The sequence below is a fragment of the Rhopalosiphum padi genome, chromosome 2 (assembly GCF_020882245.1).
Source record: "Rhopalosiphum padi isolate XX-2018 chromosome 2, ASM2088224v1, whole genome shotgun sequence".
Classification (NCBI taxonomy): Eukaryota; Metazoa; Arthropoda; class Insecta; order Hemiptera; family Aphididae; genus Rhopalosiphum; species Rhopalosiphum padi.
The window spans coordinates 18692751-18715582 of NC_083598.1; the positions used below are offsets into that span (position 1 = coordinate 18692751).

The following is a 22832-nucleotide window of genomic DNA, read 5'->3' on the forward strand; positions in this document are numbered from 1 at the left end:
AACTGATTTAAAAAGCGTCACTCACGCGCATATGAGAGTACGATTACATTATATAATGTGATACAAAACGGCGTTATATTATTACAGTTTCGTGGCAAATCAAAATAGATATGTAATGATATTAACTGAAAATATATTAAAGCCATTACATTTTATAATTTATTGTATCAGAATCAATTCAAGTGTATAATACATAATATTATATATATATTACATTATATTGTTATGTATATAGTTTGGAACAAGTTTGTTGTCGGTAAAAATTTTCGATAGAAGGAAGAGTTTCGATATTTTTTTTCGAAAACCACGTACGAGTTGAGGATAACATTATATTATATAATATATAAGGAAAATTGGCATTTGGTTTTGCTGCGTTGACGTTTTGGGCGAAGGTTTCATCGTCGTGGTGTACATGCCACGGAGTTGAAAAATGTAGTGTTATTTGTTGACTCGGTGTGTAACGACGACAATGAGGACGAGAACAGTCGTGGAATTCGTCTCATTTATTCCGCCGCACAACAGTCGTACATAGGGTAGCTCGGTTTTTAAATTAAAAAGTTGCTACTTAGTTTTTATTGTTCCGTGACGTTGTTGAATTAAAGAATGGAAAAAAAGAGAAAGAAATAAAGAAAGAATGACGAAAAAAAATTATGTATAAGAATGCTTAATAATGTGTACTTTTATCTCGTCGTCGCGGACATGCCGAAATAATGGCGAAATACAGTTTTTTATGGCGAAACGCTGTCGTACAGCTAAACCGAGTGTAAAATTCTGTGAGAAATTCAGTTTTTGAACGTCTTCCGGCGGGTTCGTTAAAGAATGAGTGTACACCGTCTGCTGCGTCGAATACCGCTTAACGAGAACGGCAATATTTATATATAAATATTAAATATATAATATTAAATTATTAAGTGCAAGGTGAATGATGAAAAGGCATGGTGATAGTATATGGTAATTTTTAAAATAAAATCTTTCACCGCGTGTTTTTTTATCATCGAAATAGTATAATTTAGTGTAAAATAGATAATATAGAATGGTTATTTGTAACTATACGCGTTGAAAATCTTCAATAAATAATTAGGCTGATTAAGTAGGCCAGGGTTTATCTAAAATTTAAATGTATTTCAACACTATCAGTTAAATATTCAAGTGTTATTTTTTCATCAACATTTTTAGAAATGTAAAAACATTAGAAATGAATATCATGAAATTTCTATCTTCTAAAAAAAAAATGTTCAAATAAGTTAATATTTTTCAAAATATTGTGTATGCGTGTGTTGACTTAAAATAATAAGTAATAACCTAACCTAATCCAACACGCATTATTAAGGGAGATTCACCAAGTATGTGCACTATCATTTCATTTTTTTATCCTATAATTCTGATTTTTAAATTTTTAAATATACTAATAGACCATATTTTTAAATTCCTGAGATTTTTTTTTATTAATAAGGGGTTAGATTTTGTAATGATACAAATATATGTTTTTAAAAATTAATACAACCCTTCTTTTACACTAAATTGTTTAGAATATAATTTTTCTGAAACTTATGGTGTACACATTCAAAATTCTAATTATATATTTTCAGTTATTAAAATGTCTATATTAAAAATAATAATTTGTTTAAAAAAAATACTTAATATATGTAATATTAGTTCTATGGTATTTACTATACTAGGAAGAATGATAAATATTGATAAATTAATATCGATTACTACAACTTTTAGATGTCTATAGCTTCCATATTTTCTAAGCCCATTATTATATTATAGTATGCTTGGCGAATCACCCTTTGTATTATATTTGGTCGTGTAAACTTAAAATGTAAAAAAAAAAAATAATACTATAGATCATAGATAGATACAAGACAATATTATAACGCGGTAATTATTATCGGATTCTAGCTATTACTAGAATTCGGGCAGCGAAGCATTCTGTAATATGCGCCTACATTGTGTTAATGTGATAATGTGTTCAATAATGCGTTTTGGTGCCGGAGTCAAGATCTATGTCAATTATTCCGGTTCCGCGTATATAATATAATAAAATACATTATGGCGTGCTTTTGTAACAAAGGTGTACGCGTTGATCGATATGCCGAAGCATAACTATTATAACACGTCGTAAAGGCCAAACCGCGACATCGATTTGTCGCCAATGTCGTACATAATAACTTTAATAACATAATACGCGTGCATCGACATGTGGTTATTGATTCGATTAAATTATAATGTTATAATATGGTTTAGTAGGTATAAGTCGCCAAATCATTTTAAACGTGCAATCACTGCGAATCAATGGATTTTAATTCGTGACAATATGATATTTATTATTTATACTTTATAGTACACGATGTAATACCTCACACCGAACTCGTGTAATCATAAATTCATAATGTAAAGTGTGTATAGGTACCCCTCTGTTATAATGGTCCGTAACATTTGGATACTTAAATGCATGTATATTCAATGATGAAATATGTACAAAAACGCAGGTCGTGTAGCGATAACACCGTTACGGTATCTTCTTAGTGAACTATAAACGTTTAACGCCACGGGAAAGGCTAAAATTTTAATAAGGTAATTATTTCTGTTCAACGAGCCTATACATCACGTGTTTGTTTTTTGTGCACAATTTTTACACGCGTGTTTTACATTATAGGAACGTGATTATGGCTACGATGACCAATGATATTGGAATTTGGTCATTAGAAGATATTGTATAATTAGGGAATTCTTGGTTATACATTTGCAATTTTTTTTTGTTCCTTTACGGTTACTCGGAATTATCCAATTACATCCTTAATTAGTTACAGATGTGTTTTATTAGACCGGTATTTAAAATGTAATCTCTTCTTTTTTGTACATTGTTTCGATGCAATTAAATCTTTTAATTTTATCTCTATAATATAATTTTAAATTGATAAAAATATATTACTATAGAATAATATATTTGTAAGTGTTTTAAATAAAATGTTTGGTATAAATATAAAATTATTTTTTTTTATTTATTTTTTTATTTTTATGTATAAGTATTGTCTACTATTGCAATCACCGCGTGTGTATATGTTAATTTAGTTAGATGATAGTATAAAGTATATTTCATAATATGAACACATAGTTTTATTAATTAAAAGGACTTCCATTCTATATTATATTTTTTTTTGTTTTGTTTAATAAATAATAAAAAAATTAACATATACTAACACACGTAGTTTTCTTGTGTTCCCACAGGCAATACACCTACGATTTTGCGTATCATTTTTTTAGCAAATAATTTAAAATACAATATGTCGATTACATTTTAAATATTATATCGATACTAAGTGACATAAAATTATTACGTGCCCAATGTCGCATTATTTAGGTCTCGAAAGACAAAATGATTTATCTTTATTATTTACTTGAAAGTATACAATTTTTATTTTTAAAACGTTTGTTAAGATAAAACTCTTAGTTATATTAAAGTTCTATACTTACTCAGATTGTTCAATGATTATACTCTGTATGGCGGACATGATAGCGTCGCTCTGCATTTCGTGGATGTTGCATCTTATTATTCGCAGGTTGTTGATCAGCGTTGAATTTTGGAACGCTTCGCTTTCCAACAGGTTCACCGTGACGTTGGTCAGCGTCACGTTGCCAATATCATTGATTGGAAATGCTTTCCGCTCGATTGTGCCGAACTTGCAGTTGGTTATTGACAGCATATCGATGGACGTATAGAATGCGTACGACGGTAATTTGTCCGCGGTTAGATCTTCCAATATCATCTGTTTTAAAATTATAATTAATAACGACAGATTGAAAAATTATGTTTTTTCGAGGTGGCTGTCTGTAATTTTTTTTAGAATAAAGACGTAATTCTATAGTAAATGTTAAGTGTTATATATTAGTACAGGAGTTTTTAATTTTTTTTTCTATAATAAAAAAAATAAATTGAAATTTTGAAAATAAAAATCATATTTTTAAAAATTTTAAAGAAAAAGATTAGTTTTAATTTTTTTTTTTTAAGTTCTGACTTAAAAGATTTAAATTAAATTTCATAATAAATTAAAATATTTTTTCAAAATGACTATCATAGTAAAACTCAAACCAGTACGTTGGAAAGTATATACAAGTCTACGAGTATGTTGCTTTAAAAAGCAGTACTATGGAGTCACCCTAAGAAACGATAAAACAAGTAGAAATTATAAAAATATTATTAAAAATCAAAAAATTCTCCATTGACCTACCCAAAAACATATTTTTATAGTTACGCAGTTGACGTCTACCGACTATCTAATATATACAGACCTGCGTATCAGAGACATTTATCTAGCGTTTTGTAAAATAATGATTGTAATTCGATTCAATGACTCATTAAAATGTATTATTTATTAATCAAATTATGTTTATAAAATATAAATCAAATGGTATATATTATGACGATACGGTCGAGTTCGGTACCGATGCGATTGCTATCTCGAGTCTATTATAGGCGTGTGATGGATGGAAAAGACGCGTTAACAATTTTTTCCGCCTTTAATCTGTCACCGCGGCGACTTGGCACCCACAATAGTTGCAGAAATTATATCGTGTATCTGTTAAAAACACTTGTGTGTCGCCACGGACTAGAGTTCTAAAAATTATTGCCGTGCATTATACGTATATATTTTAGTTTAAAAACGCATTACTTTCGTGCTGTTAGCAACGTTATATTTTTTTTAAACTTTTAGGTTCGTAAAAAACCTACAGAATTTATGATCTCTATATTATATAATTCATTTCAAACTTTTAAAGCTTTTATAAACATGATAAGCCATATATCCACGTAGCCGTCGCATACCGTCGTAAAATCTTCAGGGCTAATATATTTATATATTAATATTATATAGTTGTTGTTCGACATTAATTCTTTAAAATTAGTTTTCGGGCGGTAAATTTCAACTGCTTTACTGTTTACCGTGGGGTTGAGATGGAGGTTGTTTTTGGCAAATAGACGTGAATAACCAAGAAGACATCCATCGATTTCTATAGCGGTATGTTCAACGAAATCAGATAACCGTTTTCGATTTTTATGAACCTCAATATTAAAACAAAGGTGGATATTTGCAATATCGTGGTATAGTAGATTCAACTGTAGTTATGGTGTGGTCTATGTATACAATAAGCATATAAATAGTTACAAAATGCATACGGTAATAAATAAGAAAAACTTTTAAAGAAACGCGACGCTGATTTCGAGCTAAACAGGTCGGTGGATTTGTTTAGGACGGTGTGGGAGCATATCGTGTAGCGGAAAATATATCTAACCTTGTGATTAGTATACCAACTAGATTTTACAAGATCGATTTACCGAAGAATGGGAAAAATTAAAGACTATGCGAGGACGACTGATACCGTGGATTTATAAGACAATTATAGATATAGGTGTACCTATAATTTAATAATAGGTATATATTTTTTTTCGTCATCACCTTTTTGATTGACGAACCCATTGCCGCGTTTTTAAAAGTATTCTTTGACAACTCCAGCATGCCAATCCGACGGAATACAAACGATTGGAGCTTTAACACAACCTCACTCCCCAGCCCGACCACGTCGCAGTCTTCTACTAGCACGTCCACCGTGCCGTCGTACGGATGAAACGCATTCGTGTCCAGGTACAGCTGTTGCACGTGGCTGATGGTCACTGTAAAATTTGTGCGAGCGTTTTTGGCCAACACGCCTTGAGACCGGATCGTTACCTGGTTGAACCCAGTTACGTTAAACGACCGAAGACCAACGAATGCCGCCAACGTCTTGTGGCTGACAGTTAGATTACATCGGCCATCGCCGTTCAAATCCAGCACCACCAACGATTTGTTCAGGTTCTTGTCCGGCTCCCATATCTCGTTCTAGAAAATCCAACAGAATAAATCAAACGACTGATAAGAACACCACAACTACAATTTATTTTAATTTATTTTAATGGCGATATAACCTGGAGCCAAGCGGTTATTATTAGTATCGTAATTTAACCAACGATTGACTAGATGACTGTAAAGTTAATTTGTGAATGAAATATAAAAATATAGACATTATTTCAATTATTATAGTTCAAACCATCATTTTTCAGTCATTTAATATGATAATATACATACCTATATTAAGTTCGATTATCTTTAAAATTTTAAATAGTTGAAAAAGTCTGATCAACTATAATATTGCCCATACTACCAAGAAAATCGATTCACGAAAATGTTGATGTATTACGATAGTGTGATTTTAAACAGAATATAGAATTATAGAATCTAAACTTGTGCATGATTATTCTAACAATGATTTTTTATACATTTTATGATGTTTTTTTTTGTAAGTATTTATTTTAATGTCAATTTTTTATTAGAAGTAGGCCAACAAAGGATTGTATATAATATTTATTTTATATAAAAAAAAAAACTCATGTAAAATATTATATGCATATAAACTGATTTTCTGACGTAAATTATATTTGAACACGATATTACTTCATTGCATTTGGTAAGAAAAAACGAATAATTTAAAATGAACGAGTCCTTGACAAAATTGTAAAAAAAATTGTGTACGGATAACGTGACACGAATATAATATAGGTCGTTATTGAAAAAATATATATACATATTTTTTTTATCAATATTTCAATACAAACTAAAACAAAATATAAGTAGTATTTTTTTTTTTTAATTGATTAAAATCTATTCTGGATATATTCAAGGAATATTTTTTGTAAGTGGGAAATCGGTGTTCCTTGCTAATTATATTAATTAACATATATATATATATTAACTTAGTCTGACCTTTGATTGTACAGTTAGTATAAATAATTTACTACCTTCCAAATGAAACATTTCAAGCACGTGGTTTAGTGGTGTTGTACTAAAATAATCAATAAAACGCAAATTACTATAGTGGACATGACTGATTACGGTTTACTACGGGTACCGTACTATTTAACCCGAGAGAAACATTTTACACTTCCAGGTAAGTGATGGACAACCATATTCTTGCGTTTAGGTCAACTAAACCCGACTATTCAACATTTCCAGGGTTTTAGGCTTTCTAATTTGTCAACTCGCTGTATTTTCGAAATTTATCATCAGTAAAATTATATACAGTTGTCCTCGCGGACTTCGTAATTAATTAAAATACCAATTACTGTTGCACCTAATCCCAAGGACAAAAATAACAATTGCCAAAAACCCATAAATCATATCTAAGTTTGAACGTATAAGGGTACCTGCTGTGCATTATAATTTCTAATGGAAACTTTTTCCGTTCTATACTTTTATGTATTATTAAAATATAATATTTTAAAACCATTTAATTAAAATTGTACGAGTGGAACTGCTAAAATTTTAATTTCCATCCATATACATTCTAAACGTAAGACCTAGTAATTATTATATAATACAAAGATTTAACCATGATGACGAATTTTAGTAATAAATTAAATACAAGTTTTCATATGATAAATATTGGACAATGATTAGTGTGGATATTAGTACAAGTTAGGTTAAATGAGGCTATGCTATATAATATACAGATTACATTATATGTTTTTAATAATTTCATAATATGATAATATAGGTATAATATGTCTAATAATCTGCTGAAGGAACCCCTCATATAATACATGTATTAAATATATATATATATTTATGATATTATACAATTGCGCAGTTTATATTTTTACGGAAAAAATTGTATACATTCTGATAAAAAGTTTGTACGATTGCTGCCGGAGACATCGAGAGCTTTAATACCGAAATGCTCCATGAATTGTGATACTCTGGTTTTGGCACACGAACACGGAGAGCTGTGTAATCCCGAGGGATTACGCGATGCTTGACAAACGTGGTAGATTACGTGAAAAATGACGTGCACTGTTGCGCACATTATTTTCCTATTAAAATTGGCAATGTGCGAGTTCTTTTGTCTCCATTCTCGCTACTACGCGATTCTATCGCAACCGTAAGTCTGATTTAATTTATGTGGACAAATACAAAGACTAATGGAGCCGGTTGAAATGTATGAACACGTAAATATTATATATATTATAAATTCACTCCAACACGTATCATGACTTCAGACTTCATTAAATCATCATTATTGTATTTGATTATATGTCTGTCGACTGTGTATATGTATACTGTATATGTACCAGTGAGTATAGGTACATATGATATACTCGTATAGTGACTTTAGTGGTATTGCAATCCTATAATAGACACGCATGAAATGAATTTGCACAAATTTCATGTTATTTCATTATACATTAAAATTTTTCGTCGTAACTACTAAAAATTTGAACCAAGAAATGTGAAGAACATGTTCCGTTAAAATATAGTTCAGAAAAAAAGTTATAATTTAGGAACGGAAAGCTGAAACACGTCGACGTAAAAAGTTTGGTATACTACATATATCGAGTATCGACGTACATCTGATTGAACAGAATGCATTCATCAAGACAACCGAAAGTTGTCAAAGATTGGTAAACGTAAGACTTTAAAATAACAAGAAATACGATGTCAACGTACATCATGAGAAATGCTTTAAATACGTTGTTTAAAAAGTTGGATCTCCAGAATTATCAAACATAGACATATAAATCGAAAATATATATTTGTATTTATTGTTTTATATTTTATTAGAATACACACGTGCATAGTTCGAAAGATTATACAATATGTATCCAAATTCGATGATAAAAACATATTAAAAAAAAATACATAACTATTAATTATTAAAACTTATATGTTATATACATTATAGTATATATTATTCGGTTAATAATATTTTTAAGTTTTTAATGATTCATGTATTTAATAAACCAAATCGGTAAAAAGTTTCTTTTAATATGTATTATTTGAAATTCTGTGCTACTTGCACAAAGTGTATACAATTTGTCTATTACGGCGTTATTTATATATATATATATATATATAAATAATAGTACGACATTTCGGTTTAAAGACCCACAGAGACCTCTTTGGAGTAATTTAGTATCGATTTAGTGAATGTGTATATATTTATTTATAGCGATGACGAGTGTCTTTTCTGTAAGCGCACTTAAAATTTCTCAATTTCTACCGTTGTCGTTTATTTTCAAGTGCGATTTTAATAATGCGCCGAATAAAGTTCACGATAATTGTGGGTGAAACGTGAGAATGAAAATATCTTTGAGAAACAGCTGTATGTGCATAAATAATCTATATATATATATATATATTATATATACACACAGCAAACGTTATTTGCATATGAATCCCTAGGCGAAATTAAACTGGACTCTAAACGAGACACGGTAGTCTAATAAAATTGTTCGCCAGCTCCAGCATATATCGTTGAAACACTAACTTTTATGCTCACAATCATATATATATATATATATATATATTACATGTGTGTTTGTTCCTTTTTTTTCTTTTCTTTATTTATTTTTATTTTGTCGTCCCATATATGTACAGATGTACACGGTACTTTATATCTATAATATATAATGTGAGTGAGTATGTGTGCGTCCGTGTGCTTATGCGTTGGCTGACAAAAAATTGCCTTACCATCAAAACCAGGACTAATATAAATCCGGTTTAATTGTATATCGGTTGATTGAGCACAGTGGACGGATGGGCGGTGTGGTAGAAAATCGTAATGGTTCAAAGAGGCCCAGTGGAATTGTAAGAAACGATGTGCCTTTCCTTATTTTCTTTTCGACTTCCAGACAGCAGTTTTTTTTTTACGGGATACAATTTTCTTCATGTACGTGATCCGAATGCTATTTTTTTACGATACCGCCTTCGGAGTTATGTTGGTAATTTTTTTTTACCTCTCAAACGAAATTTACGTGCTACAAAAGAGATGTTATTTTTGGTAAATAACACTAATAGGTTATTAATATAATTATCAATATTTATAAAGTAATACCTAGTATCAATTTATAAGAATGCTGTACATATCTTTATGCAACAAAATACATGCAACTTAGGCATACTTACATATTTTGAAATCGTATAACATTCTATTCCAGTGACAACCATTAATAAAAAAAAAAATAAAATAAAAACTGTAATCCTAACTGATACCTCTAAGCCTGTAATTTTTGTTTTGCATTAAACCGGTATAATATAAGAGGGAATTATATTTTGACAGTATAAATTTGCCATTTGCCGAACCGTATACTATGTCACCCTACCGTTAAGGCACACTCCGAGTTGAAAGCACCTTATTCTATAGTAAGAAGCTATTAAAAATCCAGCTATAAGAAAAAAAATAGGCTATTTGGGCGGACAAGGTTATTTCACGGGTCATAGAACATAATGACTCATTGGCGGGAGTAAGGCGAGTCGTAAGAACAGAGATAAGTCGTAAAACAAAAGGACAAAGAGTCTGACCGTTCTTTTTGATCAAAATTATCACCCCAATAGGTTTAAGTTTCATTCAAGGCTTTGAAGTTTTCTCTGGCCAGCGGACTCCTCTGTACAGATAGTGCAAGACGAGAAATACATCGCATCTCATCGTTTCCTGGTTCAATTATTGTTTTAAATGAACATTTTTATTTTATCATTGTTGCCTCTTGTTATAATTTTTTGAAATGCCACTGTGACAGTTTTAAGGATAAAAGTAAAACTTTTAATGAATGAAAAATTATGTTACGCGAATAATATTAAATAATATTGTCTGTTATAATAGGACAAGAACATGAAAAACTTTTAATCTGTATTAGTTAGTTGTATTAAAAAAATAATAATAACAATAATACTAATACTATTAAATTTAATTTGAATATAACTATACAATTTTATTGACGACGTGATATGATAAACTAATTATAATATTATAATAGTATCAATATTTTTTTTTCTATATATTTTAAAAATACCAATTAAAGTTTTTATAACATTTAATATATAAATATAATAATAATGTGTAACTATATTTAAAATTATGTAAGTAAGTAATCATATGCCGAAACTGAAAATCATTTATAACAATATTCTATAGTATATAGCACCACGGAAAATTGTGCAGTCAACAGCAATAATACTTATGGTTTTGGGGCTTGACACAAATCATTATGTTATGTATAGTAATAACGATATATTTACCTATAGTAATAATCATGTGATGTGATGGCGCGTTATAGCGTTGTACGTATGTATTAAAAATAAGTCCATCCGATGTGGTGTCAAACGGAAATACGATATAATGTTTTCATACCTACATACCTGTACATAATGCGTATAATTTTGTATACGATTATACACGAATGTCTATTATAGCGCGGTGATGTTTTATAATATGCATTCGACTGTAGAGTACCCATATTATTACGTTATTAACGGTGCAAACGGAATTCGCGATGTTACATGATTTAGAAGTTTAGTATAGGTATAGTGTAGCACGCGTTTCTTTCTCGTCGAGAAAATGTATGTATACCGTACAGCCGAGTGGAGTTAAAAAAAGGTCGTAAATAAATTTACGATTCTCTGCATAGGTGTCCATTTTTATCTGTGTGTACGAAACACTCGAGTTAATTGCGCAACGATGATGGAAGCGATAGGAAAATCACAACAACAAAAAACAGGTGTACGCAATAGACTACCTATTTGTATACACCAAGACAAACGAGTCCCACCCACACACACACTCACGTACATACACGTGTTTCTATTGTTTAGGGCGAGTTTATTTATATACATAACATATACACGTGTGGCGGTGGCGGTTTACTGAATTCCGGTTCATTAAAATTGGGTGGCCCCGCGTGCGATTAAAATTCACCCGAAAGCGCGCACCGGAAGTGACGAAGAATAAATAACACGGGTCGGGTCGGAGTCGTCGTCGTCGTCGTCGTAGTCGTTGCCATTTTACGATGTGATGGAAATCTAACAATATTTGTATGTATTTATCCATGTGGATTAGTCGTAGAAATGTATAATAAATGCGTATTATATGTGTGTACTGTTCACACATATACGAATGAAATTGATTTTGGTCATTGCTGTTATTGATGGAATGAAAAAACGAATTCAAACTTCTAGGGTTTAAACGATTTCCCATTTTTTTTTTTTTTAATGAAGTAATTTTGTAATTTATTTCTCAAACGATCAATGTTTATTACTTAATATTCCGAAATAGAATATATTTCTGATCGTATCACTGAAAATATAGTTTAACCGTTTTTAAACATTTTAAGTTTCATTATTGGAGTTATACTGGAAATTTTTCATTAAATCTCGTTGCTTATAATAGGATTATGACAATTTATTATTTTTTACATTTTTTAATGGATATTACGTAATAAAATGTGGAAAAATAATATTGGTATAAACAATGTAGTTAACAAAAATAAAAAAAAAAATTGAAAACTGTATGAGTTTGAACGATCAAACAATTTGACGAGTGAATAATAAAACCGTAGTTTATAAATTAATTTTTAAATTTTAATTTTCGGAAAGAACAGTTTCGGAGTTTTGGGGGCCAACGACAAAACGATCATCTTGTTTATATAGTTTAGGCCGACGTGCTGGACTAAATAGTGACGGTGTGGTGTTTTACGGATATATTCGTGGGATGTGTGACTAAAAGAGAGACGAGGCTGACGCCAACGGGAAGGACTTGGGTGCAAAAAGTTAAGGGGAAGTTGGGAGGGGTTAGTGAGGGGAGGAGAAAACACGCGTGCATAAAGCCCCCTGTTCTAATTACGTGCGAACCGGAGAATCACTTTATACAACGGGCGACGGCCATTAATTTAATCCAACCGTCACCGCCGCTGCCGCCGGTCATCGTCGTCATTTGGGCTGTATATTAATAATCCAGCGCATTTATTAAAATAATAATAATAATAATAATAATGAACATCGGTCCTTTCTCCAGATTTCTATGTCTAGCGGCTCAGCGCCATCCCTGCACCCCCCTTCCCAACGCTAAAACAAGCCCGGTTTTAACGGGATTCAACGAGCGACAAGTCCGTCCGGTCGTTGTACGCTGCGTGTGTCGTGGTAATAGTTATTATATGGTTTGGAAATAAAACTTACCGTCAAAAGACGGGTGAAAAAAATATACAAAACAATAAATCGTTTCCGTTGCTTTTCTAGTCGCACCGCCGACGACGACGACGCCTGGCAACCAGCCCGCCACCGCAACGGGTTCGTCGGACTGTGTGCGCGTTTAAAAAAAAATAATGACAAAACTAAAACGCCGCACACACCACGCACCGAGTTCTGGCCAAGACCATTATACTGCATTAATTTAACGTCGCGATATATTTTTTTAATAACATGTTGTGTGATGTTGGCTAGCACTGCTAGTTCAGAGTACTAGAGTAGTGTTGTTTCAGACGAGTAAATAAAACCTGATAGTCATCTGACCAAATGGCAAATACTACTTATTTTGACACGTGAAGACGGCAATCGCAGTCCCGAAAACGCACAGTGAATTGTGTAGTATCATCGATACCAAATTTCTGTAGAGAAGCCTTCCGAAATTTAACGATTAATATTAAGATTTTTCAACGTTCACGTAACAATGTTTTATTACAGCTGCACATGTACTACCATAATAAATTCCACAGCACCTATTTACAACATTTCTCGTTCTCAATTTATTGCTGTTATTAATAATCCACGTTCTGTTAAAGTAGTATTTAAAACACTAGTTTATTACGCAAATACCTACGCGAAATAATGCAATAGCAATTTTCAAACTTATTTAATATGCCTCCCGAACTTTGCTAATAAGTTCTCCACTTATTAGTTATAAATTAACTTTAGTAAAATTATTAAAATATGTTAAATTATAATTTATTGATATTTATCACAAATAGTAAATGTTATACAAAGTTTCCTTCAAAAGCGCGGTACAAGTGCGATTATCAAAAGAAACTAGGCTGCAAAATATGAAATTAAACCAACGGCTTACTCGTTAATTGTATATTTATAATAATGTACTCATAATAAAACGGGTAAAATATAATTACAATTTATAATGAACGATACGAATATGATATTTTAACGATTTAAACGTTTCGGGTCAATAAGTTTAATGTCTATATGTGCAAAAGAAAATTATGTATTTTTTATTACTGAATATTATAATATTCATAAGCCCAATAATAATATTCAAACGGACTTATTCCTACATCAATAAACGCATGATAAGAGTTTCTTAATTTTTATTTTTTTTTCATAGAATTAAAATGAGTAGAAAAAAAGTTGCTTTGCCGTAGTACGTAGGCTAGGTAACTCATTTAATACTCTGTGTGTACACTCGTTTTACATCAATAGTTTTATAAATAAATAAAAATATATGCGTATGATCGTAGCACAGCGAAGGAAAATGTTTAGATTGTTTATTAATATTTTACTGCTAATTATGCATGGTATAATGAGTCTGGTATACATTTTCATAAGACGGTGTTAAATAGCCAACGAGAACATTTCTAAATAATACGGCAATTTGAGTGGAAACTAATTAGGATTTAAGATTACGATTTACATCAGGTAAAATATTGAGTAAAACCCTTTTCGTATATACATATAACTTACACGAGCTGTATAGGAGAAGCTTAATGATAATGTAAATTATATAAAATGTGCTTTTTTTTTTTTTTTATCTATCTTTAAGTGATAATAATAAACGTTTCAATGAGATAGTTAAAGACATATCTGCATCACTCATCGGTTGGCATCATATATTAAATATATTATTCCACTTTTGCACAAAAAAACGTGACTCGGCTTTGTATTGTACGTGGTAAATATGAGCTGTATCGATATTATATTCTGTATCATATTATTATCGGTATTAGTATTTTTTTTTTTTGTACATCACTGTGAGTTATATCCGTCATGGTGAATAAAGTGTTTTTGACAGCACAGATAATATTACAAATGTTAATGTATAAATGACGTAGGGAAATATTTTCAATGAAATAAACCCAACACAATACTCGTATATCCACAATAAATTGAAGAAAGATTCGTTTAGAAATAAGATATTTTATCATTTCGATTTGTTTGTGATTTTACAATTTACTCTAATAATTAATAACTTTAGCACGGTTTTATAACGTTTCATAGCTTACTGACTTTCACTCGTATTACAAAATAAAAATAGGTACCTACTTATTGTTACGTAGAAAATATTATTGAAAATAGTGTTTATAATACGATAGCAATATTCTTATCAAACGTTACACAATAAAATCATGTGTATATACTGACTTATATGTTGAGAATATTTTATTTTTGTCATTTAATATTAATAATTATTACTGGTAAAATAATCGAGCTGTTATATTGAACGTGAATAATAATACAAGTGGTATACCGCCATACAGGACATCAAAGTAGTGTTAGCACACACGTGTCATATATAAGTTGTCTTCCCCGTAGCACCGCCACACCTACCTCGATAAAAAATCTTTATCTGAGGTAAAGTTTTTATTATTATTATTTTTTATTAAGGTTCTTTGAAAGGTGCTTACCACGTACGGGTTGCATAAAGAGTTGTAAAACGACGGTTTGGTATAAAAAAAATAAAGGAAAAGGAATATAAAGGGGTTCCGAAATGGTACTATTAAGAAGCACTCTTCACAACTGCAGTATAACGTATACCTTTATTTATACATTTTGTAAATAAGATCGAGCGATGGCCGTTAATACAAGTGCGTGATGCAACTGGGAAGCTCTAAAAAAAGTTAAAAAAAAAAAAAAAAACCTTTAATAATATGGAATCGGACCTTAACGCTATATTTGAAGATTTTAATTATAGATAAGAAACGCGTTTATGATGATGATATTTGGAAAAGCCAATGCTTGTTTGCGGGTTCAGGAGGAGGAGGAGTAGATTTTTTCAACCATACCGTATTGTTACTATATTATATCGGTGCATTGGATTTGTCGCAAAGGGTGGTGCAGACGCCTTATTTATATATATATATATATATATATATATATTTAACTTAAATTTCAGCTTAAACGATTTTCCGTGTTCGTCGCTGTGGAGTGAGTAAAAATAAGATAAAGTCGAGGAATATATTGGCTTGTGGGATTTTTTTCTTCTTTTTTTTTTAAACAAGTTATGAATAATAATGTTAAATGTTTGCGGAATGTGTATATATATTTTTAAACTAACGTTTAAAAAACGTGCCGCCGTAACTCAACACCTATACATATTTGCGCTTTATATTCTAAATATATGATGTGGGGGACTGGGGCATAGGAGTAGGTTTATTTTTTACGAAAATTGAATACCTATCTACTTTATTATATGTAAGCGAATAGATGATGACTAAACATTGAAAAATTGATCACATAAAATAAATTACTAAGTAATAATAATAAAAAAAATACAAAGACGTACATATTCAAAGTGTGGCGATGGATCACGGTGTGCGCGATGGTGACTATATAGTCGTCATTGTCGTGTATTATGGGTATTATAATGTATAATATTATATTGTAAATGCGGAATTAATTACTGCTGTAAACATTAAACGCGCAGAGCAGTAATAGCAAAAAAAAAAAATCCATTTAATTATATATTCAAGTGTACGATAGACCCGCAGCCATTGGTACGTTTAATCTATGTGTTATGTGTGGTTTGCCAAAGTCGATCGTATCGTCAACCGTGATAACCGCGAGTGCGGCGGACGCATAGAACTATATAATATACTTTGGAATATATGTGATACGCGCAATATATATTAAATAGTTGTACAAGAAGGCGAACGTCTCGTTATACCGTGTTGTAGGTTTATATATATATATATATATATATATATAGCGTTCACTTAGGGCAGGCTAGAGAGAAATGATAAATCGCGATACGTCATCAACGCTGGCAAGCGATTTTGATTAGACGCCGCCGGACAAAGGAGACAAAAACACCAGTCCATTTATCACGCGAGCTTTCAACCCCTTCGCCGACACTTCTTATCGGCTCCCAATTAAGTAGCGCGTTAGTGTACCTCTGTATGTAATATATATATATATATATATACACACCATATCTAACTTACACACGATGCACTTTGTGCGTATACATAACGAGTGTGTGCTTAATTCGTTTCGGTGCTATAGTTGTTCCGTCGGTCACCCAATAACAGTAGGACAACGAGTAGAACACACACACACACATATATATATATATATATATATATATTTTGTATTGTCGCTCGGTCTGTAAATAATATATAATACGCACATTACACGAGGACTACGCCACGCCCGATGTTTTAATTTCCACGGAGAACAACAGTCGCGAAGTGGCTGATTGTTTATACTTATACGTTTTTTAGGTCGTGCTGGTGCGGACCAGTCGGTGGCGGTGGCGTAGTGGTCGTCGCCGTGTGGTGGTGTACGCAGTGCGTGCGAAACAACATCATTTTGCCCCAGCGGCGGCTTTGTGGCGCACCCCCATGCCGCCTTCGACCACCGAGCCACGGGCGTTAGTATTATTAAGCCATTATTATATCGTGATGCTTTAACCGTTCCGTTTTATGCATATACATACAACCTTCCGACGTTACGTATATATATATATATAAATGTATGCGCGCGCGTGTGTGTGTGTGTACTAACTAGTATATACATATATATATACAAGCACAAGACTACCAGACTATTACAATGTAGACTATACCGCTAGCTACCACTATTATACCGCTGTAGCTGAGTTATTGGTACTGCCGCGCTAAACGCCACCGCCGCGCCGTCGCTATAGTATATTATATACTATGCTAATGTCTACCTCGTCGTCGGCCGTATCCTTCGGGACGGTTTTAATAATATTCGGTCGCCGCCCTCAGGATGGCGGTCCCTTTTCCCGAAAAGTACACTGCACGCGCACGTTGTAAAGCGGCGGTGGGAAACGTTGTAGGGAATCGCTAATTAGGAGAGGTCCTCTCCGCCCACTCCTCATCGTATTTGTCACGGGTATGGTGTTTGGGGATATGGACGTTGAAGAAGCTAAACGATGATGATCAAACCGCTCCCCTTCCTTTCTCTCCGCGCATAATTTGCTGGTTGCATAATTAGACCTCAGGAATTCTGGTTTGACTGACAGACGTGTTAGATCCATAAATCGCACAACAGTCCAGCATGTATCTATTTACACGCGTTCCGTCAAAGTTGTTTTGGTACTATCGAGTTAGATCTATGCGATTACATTTTTTTTATTTTTTTTTTTATTTATAATTAGTTTTAGTTATTTTTTAAAGCAGTTTTTAAAATTGCAGAAAGTCGAAAAGGTGTAAATAATCTTTTTCCTTTATGCGTTCGAATTATATTAAGTAAAGTTGACAAGTTACATGTTATATACATTTAAACAAATATACTATATATTTTAAACGTCAAGCTCACATAATAAACAAACGAAAGCAATTACCTACGTAACTTGAATACATAGATCTTGTTTTTATTTACAAATCATTAAAATATTATATTAAATTCTGAGGCAAGCGCCTCATAAAACATAATCTCGGTATCATCCTTTTTGTAATGTGTGATTGTCAATTATACTTTTAATATTAAATAGGTGTCGAAAAAATAAGTTGTCATAATGATCATTTTGGCGATCCGTAATTCGACTGAAGATTGATGAAAACGTAAATGTTTAATTATGTTATTAGGTAAACATAGTTTACATGGTTACATAGTTACATAGTTACATGGCTTTTATAATATATTTATATTAAATTAAAAATTTGTCCGTAAAGTAATATTTGAACATCGATTTACCTTAAAAACATATTACAATATGTATCTAAATAATATTATATTATATTGTAGAACATGCAAACGTTTTGGCGATAAAATCTGTCTGGACGTTTCAATAATACTACTAGTGTGGTCATAAACTCCCTCGAGTCAAAGCCACTGTAAATACTAAAAGTTTCTCAGATTCATGTATACATATTAAATATCTACATATACATACATCTACATGGATGTAGATATTTATTCAAATACTCAAGAATCGGTTGATTTATTATTGCAAACGGTTCGTTTGGGATGTGCCGGCGGCCGATATAGTTACATGCGTATATATATGGGGTCAGTAACCTGGTCATAAAATAAAATGAAAAAAATAAATTTGCATCTTTTCTGTACTATATGTCTATATTTTTGGATTGATTTTTATTAGGTACAAAAATATTTATACTATAATATAATAATAGTAATAATAATAATGATTGAATATAGATGAACTTAGTGTTTATATAGTGCGTTCAACAACAATGCGCCGTTGCCGTATTCCATATAATAAGTAATAATTATATATAATTGCAATATCATACTTAACACAGTGTTATAAATATTATAATTTGATTTTTAACTAAATAAATATTATTTTAGCGTTTGTTCTTTGTAATCCACAGATTGTTTTTAAACGTCCGCGCGCCAAAGAGATCGAATTACTTAAAAACACAATTTATACGAACTATAATTCACGGTACAGGAAATGCGAGAGCACCCATGTATATATTATTATTATTATTATTATTATTATATGACTCGAGAAAGTTTTCTTTGAACATCGATAAAACAAACAAAACTCTTGCGATGTGCGTTCACGGTAGCAGACCATTAATTTCGGCACCCTTCCCTTCACTTCCTATTACCACGTGAGTAATGTCTATATAGATACCTAAAAATAGTGTGTTTGAACTTCAAAGTTCATATTGAAATCCTTGGAATTCATTACCGCAGCGCTATGTTCACTTTTGATATTATGCAATTTTTCTTTTTTTTCTTTTAGCATTAATCATAATGCTAACGAAATCGAATTATAAATCTAACAATATTATCAACTTCAGTTGTCGTATAATATAGGGTCACGCAAAACCACGTAATACTACTGAATGTATAAATTTGATTTGTGATTGTTAATCGATAGAAAACAAATGTTTATGAAAAAGTCGTAGAGTAAAATATGGCGCTAATATATTAATATTACACGCCATTTTCTTGTTTTATTAGTGTAATAATTTGCAGCGTACGACTCTTGCTGATTGCAAATGTAATAGTGGCGACGAACGATGAGTTAGAATAATTACGTTCAGTGTGTACAATGAAACTTAAATGCAGCAGCAATCGTCCTTTGCGTAATACATTACAATACGTAGCTTTTGTTTTTGGCATTGTCGAATATAACCATTGTCTATCGCACAGAAGCAAAAAAATAAAATAACGTAATAACCAAATTAGGAAAACCACGGTGTGTATGTATATATTATATATATATACATATAGTAGAGTGGTAATTAACAGCAATATACGTGGTCACGCCCAGTCAGACGGGGGTAGTAGGAAAAAAACAGAATAATGATGATAATAATAATAATAATTCAAAAGTAGTTTTTAAGACAATATAAATATATATACGTGTATATAATGGATGGAACAGAAAGAGGAGAATAGTCGTAGCCGTTGTTGTTAAGGAAACACTTAAAATATCAATTATTAACTGCGGTAAAAGATCACACAAAAATAAAGGGAGCAAGAGCGCGCGCAACGACTTTGGTGCAACGGGGGTGGTGCAGCAGCGATAAATTATTCACTTTTCGCGCGGTATACGCGCACGTACTACGTATAACCACAGTACTACGAGTATATGTAGACTTTATATAATTATTGTTATTTTCATCGTTGACTGAAAAATCTTTTATTTTCTTGGTTTCAGTTTATGGGTATCATAGTTTGTTTAGGGAGATAGAGTAATGAAAATAAAGGGACCGGAATGGGCAAAGAAAAAAAGGAAATATATTATTCTTTCGGACGATTTATTATTTCTTTTGGAAATGTTTTAAAGATAAAAATTTATTATAACACAATACGCGATTCCAGTGTGTTGCACTGCGGGAATATTGAGCATGGGGAACGTGCCGGTCCATGTGTATACGAATCATGTAGTCGGCGACGAGTGGCGTTGTAAAGCCTTTGTCATGCGGGTAAAATGTTTATCTTTATCAGTGTAATAATATTGCGTGTATTTTTTAGAAGACGAATTTGATGTTTCTCTTTGTACTGCTTTAGTCTCACCGCTAAAAACGATTCGAGCGCGTTCATATATTGCGACACCGTAATGGGTCTTATTACTTGATTGGAATTTTGAGGAGGAAAATTGATTTGTAGTAGCCGGTGAGGGATTTGAATAGTTCGTCACGTTGTTAAACCCAATCAAAATGGTATGAAATAAATTAGTCACTGTAATCCAATTGTTCAATTATTTAATCCGAAATAATAATTTCAAATTTACTAAGACTATGCACAATAATATTACGTGTCATTAATTTATATAATATAATGAACTGTTTAAAACACAAACCACGAGTATCGGTATAATCGTTATATCTATTATTTTGTTTTTTTTAATAGTGTGACTAAGATTTTAGCAGTGATAAATACGAACGTTTAAATTGTATTATCAAAATTATTGTTAAAAAAAAAAAAAAATGATGCGCATGCACGTATTATCATAATGCATATCAATTATCATAATCCGGGTTCTGAGGAGAGAGGATCAATCTCCTTCCACGCCATCCTACCTCGTAAATGGGCCGCTCTGTGCGTGATATATTATATAGCATGATATATAATGTATTTAATCATTTAGTCACAAGTGTAGCGGTAATGAACAACGACCTTCGTCCGCCGAGAGATTTGTGCCGAGCGTGCCGGTCATTTCTATGGCGGATATATTCAATTGGTCCGAGCAGACCGGTCATTATTATAATGCACACGCACCCGGACGGACGTTCATCTCGCACAGCTACTATCGCTATAGTGTTCTATAGATTATACACATCTCGGACGGGTGTCGGAAATACATCTGCTGCGTTGTTTTACATGTATATATAAATTGGTGAGGTTAGGTTAGGTTAGCCTCTGGCGAATCTCGTCATTTCCACACGACAGGATTTGAGCCCGCGCGGTTCAAACCCGCGTCGTTGAATAATAATAATATAGTTCGTCGACATTCCAAACGACCAAACGGAACTCGCGGTGGCCGGCGAGAAACACGCGACCATAATGTCCAATGAAATAGCGTTGCCGCGTATGCGTAACCTTAAATTATCATTATTGGGTCGTGCGAAATATACGTTAGAGCGAGGATACGATTACATTAAAATTTTATTTCGTTACTCAAATTAACATGGGCACGTAGAATTTTATGATTTTAACATATGATAATATATGTATGTAAAATGAAGAAAAAAGTTATAAAAATAAAAATAAAAATGAACGTACAATCGACGTGGCGTTCGTTTTTTAGTAAATAATTTAACCGAAATGCGTTCGTACCGTCGGGATCGCAATATATATATATAACAATATTATAAATGTAATGGAAGTCTGTAGCAGTGAACGTTTGCCATCCGACCCATTTTTGCAGCGTCGCGTGTATACAGATTGCATTTATTAATACAAACGAGCAAAGTTTTATTTTTTACTGTCCTTTTTACGCGATTTATGTTAAAAAATTAGTCTTTTTTTTGCCCCAACGGATAAAGTTGCAGTCAGTACGTAACGTTGGAATTCGGTTCCCTGTGCGGTACATGAGTCATAATTAACGTTGCTGAATTATTGACAAACGTTAATTGATAACCCGACGAGCTTACACTATACACGTATATAGTTGTGGTGGTGGTGGTGGTAAACTTTGAGGGCGGTGGTGGCATAGTAAAATGCAAACGACCGAAATTAGCCTTTGATCCGCGCCTGTATCCGTGTATATTATATACAAAGGGCCGATCGCCCTTTTTCGCTAATGACCGACGTGCCACCAATTATCGTACCGCGTTTCGTTATGCAGTAAGTATA

General features: G+C 32.1%; 2 protein-coding genes across 4 annotated transcripts in view; one reads left to right on the forward strand and one right to left on the reverse strand.

The window, feature by feature from the left end:
• LOC132923361 (E3 ubiquitin-protein ligase MYCBP2) overlaps nucleotides 1–22832 on the forward strand; it is a 277986-nt gene that overhangs the window by 103263 nt on the left and 151891 nt on the right. The window lies entirely within an intron of this gene.
• The window catches only part of LOC132923363 (uncharacterized), a 121419-nt gene that overhangs the window by 12776 nt on the left and 85811 nt on the right, over nucleotides 1–22832 (reverse strand). The window contains exons 2-3 of one of the 2 annotated variants that reach the window (XM_060987315.1): nucleotides 5460–5879; nucleotides 3481–3773 (exon numbers count right to left, since the gene is read on the reverse strand). In XM_060987315.1, coding sequence (XP_060843298.1) covers nucleotides 3481–3773; nucleotides 5460–5879 — 713 coding nt within the window. The remainder of the gene's footprint in view (nucleotides 1–3480; nucleotides 3774–5459; nucleotides 5880–22832) is intronic. The other variant, XM_060987316.1, reaches the window with a different exon arrangement.